Genomic DNA, 10,713 nt, shown 5'->3' on the forward strand with positions numbered 1-10,713 from the left:
AAACAATTATTTAATAAAAACATTTTCTATTTTTCAGCCTTCGGTCTCCATTCCTCGATCGCAACTCGAATATCTTTTAAAAATACATTTTAATGCAACCATGTAGAAAAATATATTTTAAACATTTAAATATGCACAACATAATTAATTAATACAATTACTTAAAATACTAGAGAATTTAATAATTGCATGCATGTGGTTAGCGTGATCTTTAAAATTTTCGGGGCGTTACACAAAGCTTCCCACAGACAACGCTAAGTGATACTCATGAAAAATTTAGGGTCCGATTCCAGCAAGTGTCACTAGTCCAGATTCATGTTTCGAAGTTGACATATGTCAAAATCACGAATAAGACCGTTAGAACGGGGCCGGGAGGGTGTCCCGGCATAGCCTCTCCGACGCTCAAGTCAAAGACTGATGATATAAGTGGAGAGCAACTAATAGTGCTGCTGAAAAATAATATAGGGAATGAATGAATCGTACGCTCCAACCTGACATTTATAGGAGAATATCTGGGCATTGCTGGGCCCTCCTACCTGGGTTAGGGATGGGCCGGGAGTTTGGGCCTGATTTGGATGGGCCCATCCATGGGGTATCACCAGCCTCTCTTGCCTACCATCTCTACGTCTCAACTCAAAGCTTACCACAAACGACGCCAAGTGATACTCACGGAAAATTTAGGGTCCGATTCCAGCAAGTGTCACTAGTCCAGACGCAGGTTTTAAAATTGCCCTGAGCCTGAAATCATGAATAAGACCGTTAAAAGGGGGCCGGGAGGTTGTCCCGGCGTAGCCCCTCCGACGCTCAAGTTAAAGACTGAGAATATAAGGGGAGAGCAGCTAAGGGTGCTGCTGAAAAATAATATAGTGAATAAATAAATCGTACGCTCAAACCTGGTATTTATAGGAGAATACCTGAGCCTTTCATGGGCCCTCCACCTGGGTTAGGGATGGGCCGGGAGTTTGGGCCCGATTTGGATGGGCCTATCCATGGGGTATCACCAGCCTCTCCTGCCTACCATCTCCACGTCTCAACTCAAAGCTTCCCACAGACGACGCCAAGTGATAATCACGGAAAATTTAGGGTCCGATTCTAGCAAGTGTCACTAGCTCAAACGCAGGTTTCGAAATTGTCCCGAGCATGAAATCACAAATAAGACCGTTAGAAGGGGCCAGGAGGGTGTGCCGGTGTAGTCTCTCCGACGGTCAAGTCAGAGACTGAGGATATAAGACGGAAGCAATTCTCGTTAAAAAGGGTTTCGATCAAGGCACCGGCCTTCTCGTGCCATATCAACATTAAAATCGAAATTTGTTTTAATACCATGATTGATATACTAAGACATCCAACCCTTCCCAGCTGCAAGTGCTGTCGGCTGGAGTTCACCATACTTTTCTCAATATCGGCGGCACGTGCATTACGACTCCTTAGACCCTAAATCGCTTTTGTCTAAAACCCTAACTATCATTTATAAATTTGTTCTTCACTATAATTTGCGTGATGAATTTCGCCGAGAAGAATTTCGAGCTGAAAGAAATTCAGAAACTCGAAGGCCACACCGATAGGGTTTGGAGCCTTGCCTGGAAACCGGCCACTGGAGTTGATGGCGTCCCTGCAGTATTATCTTCGTGTAGTGGAGACAAAACAGTCCGCATTTGGGAACAGAGCCCCGCCACTGGCTATTTTCAGTGCAAGGTCTTTAGTTTTCTGAATTTTAGTTGAATTTATAAGGTTTTTAGTTGCCCTATGTGTTAGAGAAAAAGGACTTGATAGTACTTCGTCTCTGGCTTAACGCGAATTTCGCGCATCACAAGTGCTAAATTTTCGAAATTTCATTACGCTGTTTTATAACATGGACAAAAATATGAAAGAAATCTTTACCGGATTTTGGTGTTTGTTTATTTTATTTTGGTGTTAACGCTGATCTGGTGCAGGCTGTATTGGAGGAGACCCACACCAGGACTGTAAGATCATGTTCATGGTCACCGTCTGGTAAATTATTTGCCACGGCTAGCTTTGATGCCACCACAGCCATATGGGAGGATGTTGGAGGTGATTTCGAATGTGTGTCCACTTTAGAGGTATTTGTATCTGATGTGATCAAGTAAGAATCTTTTTGGTGGCGGAATTCTGTTGAGTGATTCGAAGTAGTGACAATAATTATGTTTGGTCATTAATATGTTATATATTTCTGAGATTGATGTATAAAAATGGTAAATTGATGTCCAGGGTCATGAAAACGAAGTTAAAAGTGTCTCTTGGAATGCATCTGGCTCATTGCTTGCGACTTGTGGGCGAGACAAATCAGTCTGGATATGGGAAATATTACCACATAATGAGTTCGAATGTGTTTCTGTGCTGCAAGGACATACACAGGATGTTAAAATGGTCCAATGGCATCCGACAATGGATATTCTGTTTTCATGTAGCTATGATAATAGCATTAAGGTACCGTGAATGTGAAATTAGAATTCTGTTTATGTTTAGGATATTTAAGCATCTGTTAATCCTTGTAAAGCCGCCTGGTTGTTTGTGGCTGTTGGTTAGTATTCTTTATATTTAATTTAATCTAAAAAATGTATCAGACTCATTAAGCTGTTGTAGGTCTGGGTAGAGGATGGGGACAGTGATGATTGGCATTGTGCGCAAACTTTGAGTGAATTAAACAGGTAGTTTTTAACTCTCTATTAAGTCAACAGCCTTGAAATAATGGCACTATGTGATCCATTATCTTTCTTGTTTGATACATTTCGACTTTTTCATTTTGCTATATCACCAGGCCCGTTGTATGAAGTATAAATAATTCCTAGTTTTAAATGCTCTTGATGAATGCGATAATAATTTATTTAAATGGGCGAGTCGTGTTCATAAGACTCAACAATTGTAGCAGATAAAAGTTTCAGCGAAGATGTCAGGTGTTAGTTTGTTCACTGATCATTCTACAGAGCTTGCCAAAAATCGAAGTGTTATACCAAGTATTTTGATTATCACTGACCTAATTCAAGTAACCATATTGTCAATATGTCTAAGTAAAGAGTTCAAATCTGCTTCTTTTCTCTTTCCTTCTTTGTGGTTTTCTAATGATACGTGCTTTGTTCTGTGCTGTAAGCTTTTAGTTGTTTAATGTGCAATCTATACTTTTCGCATTGGATGTATAAATGGAGATTATTTAAAATTCTCGTGAAATGTAACTCCTTTGTTTTCTGTCTTTTTAGTGGCCACACTTCTACAGTCTGGGCGTTATCTTTTAATGCTATTGGGGACAAAATGGTTTCCTGTAGGTATGCCCAAACTTTCTTTTAATGCTTGCATATTTAATGACTAACATTTAGTTAACCACATGTAAGTCCAGTCTTATAAGTAGTGCCATAAAGAATTTTATGTTTCAATGACAGGAAAATAGAATAATTGTGATGTTAGGTATAATGCAGTAATTTTTTCTTTTTCAGTGATGATCTTACCATTAAAATATGGGCTACTGACATCATACAACTGCAGTCTGGAAATGGAAATGGCCCTTGGTGAGCAATGCATTAAAATTTGTGTTTGATCCTTCTTTTTTGCTAGATTTTCTTTAAGTTTAGTTTCAGGATTGTTCTTTTTGTTTCTTGATTTGGATGACAAAGAAGGTTTGTTGTCATATCTTAAAAATGATATTTCCTTTTTAAAGCTTGAATCAAATAGCCTCATGTTTCATTTAATTTACTCTTGCCTACAAATTCCCAATCAAGAAAATGTTAACGAAGACAAATATGAAATTAATGGATATTGATAATACAACCATTAACATGGTGAATTCAGTGTTGGTTATTAAGTCAATTATATATATTTTTTCTTTTTATGAAATGTGAGAATGTTGATCGATTCTTATGGGGGGCAACACATGCCATTGTTTTACACTTCTGCTTCACAATATTCATCAAGCACCGCAGTTCCACTCTCCTATATACTTGATCATTTATTGATTATTTTTTATAAGATTTTGTTATAAGATTACAACATTATTTATTATTTAACCATTAAAGGCTCAGGGTTTTTGAAATATTCTTTATGAATTATGTTTAATCAAGTTGCTGAAATCCAAATCATAATATATAGTTGGATGATAATTTTACGTTTTTCTCTTTGCCAGGACACATATTTCCACTCTCTCAGGTTATCACGACCGAACAATTTTTTCTGTCCATTGGTCAAGGTAGCAGATACCTCTCTATTTCTAATCTCATTCTCTTAGTTTTAAAAAATTGTATAATGTTTGCATTTCTGTTTGTCATATTTTTTATTTCCTTTTTGAGCTGCGAATATGACAGGGAGGGAGTAATTTGCACCGGATCTGCTGATGATGCTATCCGTTTATTTGTTGGAAGTGAAGGCGGCCAGGTATTAACGAAAAGTTATACTTGTTCACTGGATTGGTTTTCTACTTATTCATTTTTTGGCATACTCATTTTCATGATGAGATTGCACAAGACCTTTCATCATCTTCTGCTCACATTCTGATTGCGTAAGACCTTCCATCATCCTGCACTCCAAGACATCATATCTCCTCGGTGTAAATTCCAATTATTTTCCTGTACCTCTGGGCTCTGGTCCTTCTGAGAACTGTATAAGATGTTGCCTGTTATTTGCCTACCTAATTCTTTGCGAAAGCTTCCGCTGATTTTAGCCCCTTTTGTGGCCACTCCTTTAGCATGCAGGAGATGACTAGTTTTCTAGTTGATCAAAGAAAAACTGAATCGGATTGAGTGCTAATGGAATAGGTAAGGCTAGATGATATCACTAGTTGCATGAATGAGTTTTCAAATTTACAGCAAAACCAATATTGTTGAAAATTAACTCAAGGAAAAGTTGGATTGCCTTGAATGGCATTGACATAATTGTCTCTGTTAAGCCCATATGTGTAATCATGTGAGCTTTGATTTACTACTTTACCATGCTCTGCTTTCATGTCATACCTGGATGGCACTTGCATTGAATATATTCTTATTAAATATACCTGAAGGGTGTGCTCTAATAACTACTGACGAACATGTCTAACTTGTATGATTTCAGTGAGCAACCTCTTGAGACTCTGGTCTATGCACTTTACTTCTTAATATTATTTATTCAAGTTCATCTTTAGTTTGGAGCCAGGGCCTTTAGTGTGTATTTCTGAGTAAAGAAGTATTTTATGAATGAGCAATTCGATTATTTACAGGTTTTGAATTCATTGCTCTGCTTTAGGTAAAGCATTCGATATTTATGTAAAGCATTAGCTGTTATGCTGTTCCTCGGTTTTCTTAAGTAATGTATATACTTCGTGTTCTTTTACAGTAGCAACACTTCTCTCATCCTCCCCCCTCCCACTTAACAAAAAGGAAGGTAATTCACGAACTAAAAGTATTGTTATAAAGCACATCCCAAAGCTATGGGTCCCATGTTTTTGTACTGGTATTGCTTGTTATGACTGGACGATAGAATTGGTAGTTTCAATCGGACACTCTGATTTGTTTACCTATAGATGTTACGTTCCTTTAACACATTCCTTTTGTTTTTGCGTGGTACTACAGGATGGTGGATCTACATACAAACTGCTATTGAAGAAAGAGAAAGCTCATGACATGGATGTAAACGCTGTGCAGTGGAGTTCCTTGGTAAATTTTAAAAGTGGATTGGGTATTTGTCTATACATGAGTATTCAACCAGTCACTCTTATTTAGGCATTAGTGCCATAAATATTAGTTTCCCGAATTGAAATCCCTATAGTTGGTTATTAGTAATGTGATTTTTACCTTTGGCATATACTTGTCGGTAGTTCCAAACTATTTGAAGAGCATGAGTTTAGAAATTGTTAAAACTGAAAATCCTGTTCGTGTACCAGGGCCTATAGTAGACCTCTTTTGAACTACCGGACATGTATTATAGTTTTCTGTGATCTCCATCATCTAAATTTTGGTGTTTGCTTACCCCAATCTCTTTTTATGTAGATAATTAACTCCGATATTTTCTTTATCTCGTAACGAAACAGGGAAACAAGTGTCTGGCCTCTGCAAGTGATGATGGCACTGTCAAAATATGGGACTTAACAACTACAACTACTTCGCCTGGTCAGAAAGTAACAACTACTTCACCTGGTCAGAAAAAACTGCTTCCATAGTCCTATACATGTTTCAATCAGCAAATGCATTTGCAAATCTTTTGCATAATTTATGTGTGCATGAGGTTTTTGTAAGTTAATACCTCAGGATATGAACAGCAAAATCGGTGTAAATTTTTTTCACTAAAATATTTTAGAATTCTGGACATAATCATGTGATGTCACCCTGACCTAATTTTCTTTCCTGCGAGATGCTACCGTCAACTGAAGAATCCCAAATCCTACTCTGTTTCAGGGATTGATTAGTTAACTTCCTAGACTTGATCTTCTTTGATTTCCCCTTCCCTATCGTTGCTTCTTTTTTTTTTTTTTTTTTTCTATTTTTTATACATAATTAGGTATAATCATCCAATGCAATTACACTCTATATAATATTATATACGGTGCGAATAAATATATAAATGCTGCAACTATCAAAATAGTTATTAAAAATTCATCATCATATTAATATTAAAGATTCATACAGTACAATTTATATCATCATATTAATATTAAAGATTCATACAGTACAATTTATTAGAAATACACGAGCTAACTTAGTCGCTGGCGGTGGCCGTGGTTGGTGGTTCGAGGCAGGGGTTGTGACTGGCTAGGCTGGTACCGAGTGAGACGAAGGCGGTGTGGTCGGCGGTCGCCATTTAGAACATTGGGTGCCATTTATTAAGACCAAAGATATGATGTATTCGTAAGAATTATCCTAAAAATACAGATACTACGGTAAAGGGCAAGTATTTTCACAGCAGGATATACCATTCTAGAAGAAACACAAAACCTTTAGCCTATCATCATCAACCCGTTCTTCATTGCAGTTGAATTGACTCTTCCTCTTTCTCTCACCAAGGCCGCTCTTGCGGAAACAACAGCGTTGTTCGCCAGCTTGGAGTCAAATGCCTTGCAATCAATCCAATCTTTGAGGAAACCCTCCTGTCCCCATATCTCCGGTACCTGAACCCGACCCACCACCTCCACTCCGTCTCTCTTCAATCTCTCCCACGCTGATCCTTCATCTAACTTCGTGTCCTTTGGTTCTGTCTTCGGATTATGCGGAAGCATGGTAGGGAATATGAATCGATAATGGAAGCAGATTTGTTGTCACTCCAATTGTTTTTATCTACTCCATTTCTAGAATGCTTCTCCTATTTATAGGCGTCGTTTTCTCGGAAAGCGTTTCGGTTTACAAGGTAAGTGACAACCCGGGGTGTATTTTGCTGTGTGATTCAGATTCTTGTTCCTGTGTTTTCGTTGTCATATGTATAAGTAGATCCGTATCCAGTGGTTTAGATCAAACTATACTGGGCCAAACACTATATTAAATACCATCAGATGTCCAGGTCCCATATATTTTTCTACGTAGGACACATATTTGTTTTAATGCATCCAACGATATTTGGTAGAATGTTTCTCACTACAATCAGGGGAAGCCACTTGAGTAAATGAAAGCAGTTATTTTTTGGGAAAGGGATTGAGATTTTTGGTGAATGTATTGTGAAGTCGATATTGGTGTGGGGAACTTTGGTTCGTTTTCTTGGGATGAAATCGAGATGTTGATTTTGTTGAAATTTGATGTTGAGCCTGGAGAAGATATTTTGTTGAGGTAGACTAACTTTGGTGTCTTCCATTCAAAAAATTTAATCTTTCCATTTTCAAGTTGATACGATCCATTCGTTCGTGGAATTTGCTCAATCAATGAGATTTTTGAAACATCTCTGACAACCAACAAACAGCCTCGATCGATGAGATTTCTGGAACACATGATAGACAACAAATAGTAAATTTTGAATATGAATATTCAGTTCTTTATAAGTTGTCCGATTGATCTCCATCAAATTATACTTATTAAATTCAACTCCTTAAGTTTGACTCTCAGCGAGAACACATGATCCAATACTTGTGTGACTTTCAATGATTCAGAGATACAGCTAGCCCTGAGTTTACAACTACATGTGATTAAAAATAGCATTTGTTCTTATTCAGGCTTACTCTAATTATCCCCATTGTTTTTTCGACCCCTCGATCAATAAACTTAGAAATCAAGTTAGATTGCACTCAACGGATCAGGATAAGAGCTTTTAGTAACATCGTCTCATGATCTCCTAGATATCACTGATAGTGCCCGCAAGAACCTTAAGTTATGGTTAGTGTACAGTATGGTTCCTTCAACTTATATATCACGATCGAATCTGCAATCATTGGTATATCGAGAGTTGAAAATGAATCTGATAATGATGTGACATATCTTTCAGTAATAATAGTAACATGGTATGTGCAACTGAGTAACATCTTTCCAAAAAGCACATGTCTTACCCTGGCCAGAGATTCTTTGCATTATTAACTCTCAATGGAGTCGGTAAATGGATCAAAATACATGTTAGTACGTAGAACCTCCATATTGTCCCAAGTCAAAGGACCAATGATATATAGCCATAACTGCAGACTATTTCACTCGATAAATGATAACCACTTGGATAGTCCGATGGGAGGGTTGTTCAGTCCATCATCAAATGATTACCCATATGTAAGATTGGATATCTTCATGCCCTTATCAATTAAACATGGCGTTTACATCACATATACTAGTTTCAAGTTCAAGTGATGTTTATCCTTATTTTTAGGCGGCTGAATCAATTAGGAATCTGTTTAGAATAAACGTTACGCTTCCTAATGAGTTTTATGATCTTACGTTGCGAGACAAACCTCATGGTATCTATTGTATATTCAAATACTTTAGTTAACTGCAACATCCCTATATCATTCGCAATGAGTAGTGTTTCATCAACATAAAGTATTAGGAATATTAATGTACTCCCAGTGACCTTCTTGTATCACAATATTCCTCGGAGTTTTTAACAAAGTCAAACTCTTTGATATTGTTGTCAAATATGTGGTTCCAGCTCCTTGATGTCTGTTTGAGTACATAGATGGATATCTGAAGTTTGCATACTTTATGCTCACTTCCTACTATTGTGAATACTTCAAGTTGATACATATAAATCTCTTCCTTAATGTTTTTTTTTAATGAAAATGACTTCATTAAAATATGGTAAAAATTTAAAGTACAAGTACACCGGGCATACCCGGGAAAATTAATCCCCAACCACCCGAATCACAAATCAATCCATAGTATCAAACATGTCAGTAGAGCTAGGAATACAACGAAAAACAATAATCTTAATCTGACGCACCAAGTCTTCAATCCTATGATCTTCTTCATCGAACATGGTCCTATTCCGAGCATTCCAAACGGTGTAAATAGTTGTTGCAAGAGGCGATAATCGCATCCTAGCTAGAACCGATTTCCCACCATAAGTTGTTCTGAAGGCTCTCAAAATTGTCGTTGGAGATTCCATTCTTTTAGACATGCCTAGCCACGCTCGAATATCCTTCCAAATTGCCGAGGAGAAAGAGCATTTGAAGAACAAGTGCTGTACTAATTCAGGCTCGCTTTTACATAATACACACGATTTCTCAACAACAAATGGAAGCCTATCTCTTGTCAGGAGCTTCGCATGAGCCAGAAGCCAAAACGTAAATCTGTGTTTGGGTAGGATGAACGATCGGCTGATCAGTGGTTTCCAAGGCCATTTCCCAGTCGAGTTGTTGAAGAAGTCATATGCACTACGAAACTCGTGATTACGAGCAAACCAAGAATTCAGCAAAGTAGAAGCAGCAGCCACCGAACCTGATCTACGAAGGAGCTCATCCCGTAATGAAATGATTTGCTTAATTAAAGGCGATTCATCCTTGTGCCATCCCCAATGCCAAACGTCTCCAAAGTGGCTATAAATATGATTAACCCATTTGATCCACAAGCTCTCCTTTCTCAATTGTATCTTCCAAAGTGTTTTAGCAATTAAAGCTTTGTTCCAAGCCATCAAATTCTTTAGTCCAAGTCCCCCATCCTCCAGTGGCTTACACAGATTTTCCCACGCAATAGGAGGATGTTTGGAATGCCAAACAAATTTTCGGCATAGAGAATAAATGGACGAAATTACACAATTGGGGATTGACAAAATAGATAACCAATAGCATTCAATACCTTGGACCACCGATCTGATTAACTCAATCTTACCTGCATATGAGAGGGAGTGCCTAGGCCATGAATTGATCTTAGCTGCAATGGCATCCACAAGTTTGCAATAATCTGATGATCTCAATTTCCTTGCAGCAAGAGGGATGCCGAGATAGCGAAACGGTAGTGTACCAGGCGAGAAACCAGTGATGCTAATAATATCTTGTTTGGTTCTTTCATCCATCCCCGACAAGTATATATTCGACTTGAGTAAATTGACTCTCAATCCAGCCATGTCCCCAAACTCATTCAAGCAATTCATAACCAGCCCAACACTCACAGCATCACCCCGAGACAGTAGTAGTAGGTCATCAGCATAAGCCAAATGCGTAATATGAAAGTTAAGGCACTTAGGATGAAAACCATACCTCTCTAGACATACGTTTTAACGATCGAGAGAGAACTTCAATACAGAGAGTAAAAAGGTAAGGAGATAGAGGATCCCCTTGTCTTAATCCTCTCTGTCCCTTAAAATGACCATAGAAATGTCCATTGAGTGCTATGGAGTAGG

At 37.9% G+C, this 10,713-nt stretch overlaps 2 protein-coding genes across 3 annotated transcripts; one reads left to right on the plus strand and one right to left on the minus strand.

Moving 5' to 3' along the window:
- The first annotated feature begins 1,287 nt into the window (after positions 1-1,287).
- LOC142505446 (protein CIA1) lies at positions 1,288-6,275 on the plus strand. Of its 2 annotated transcripts, none has more exons than XM_075618430.1 (10): positions 1,288-1,692; positions 1,932-2,078; positions 2,227-2,445; positions 2,602-2,666; positions 3,213-3,278; positions 3,447-3,518; positions 4,130-4,192; positions 4,308-4,377; positions 5,547-5,652; positions 6,005-6,275. In XM_075618430.1, the coding sequence occupies exons 1-10, from the start codon at positions 1,498-1,500 to the stop codon at positions 6,031-6,033; spliced, it is 1,032 nt and encodes a 343-aa protein (XP_075474545.1). In that variant the 5' UTR covers positions 1,288-1,497; the 3' UTR covers positions 6,034-6,275. The 2 variants fall into 2 exon arrangements, with proteins under 2 accessions (XP_075474545.1, XP_075474544.1); XM_075618429.1 differs by having other exon boundaries at positions 1,289-1,692; positions 5,547-5,630.
- Positions 6,276-9,243: 2,968 nt separating this feature from the next.
- On the minus strand, positions 9,244-10,437 carry LOC142505025 (uncharacterized). Its single transcript, XM_075617851.1, has one exon. It carries the CDS (start codon positions 10,435-10,437, stop codon positions 9,244-9,246), a length of 1,194 nt encoding a protein of 397 aa, XP_075473966.1.
- Between the last annotated feature and the right edge of the window lie 276 nt (positions 10,438-10,713).

This window comes from Primulina tabacum, chromosome 10 (genome assembly GCF_025594145.1).
Source record: "Primulina tabacum isolate GXHZ01 chromosome 10, ASM2559414v2, whole genome shotgun sequence".
Classification (NCBI taxonomy): Eukaryota; Viridiplantae; Streptophyta; class Magnoliopsida; order Lamiales; family Gesneriaceae; genus Primulina; species Primulina tabacum.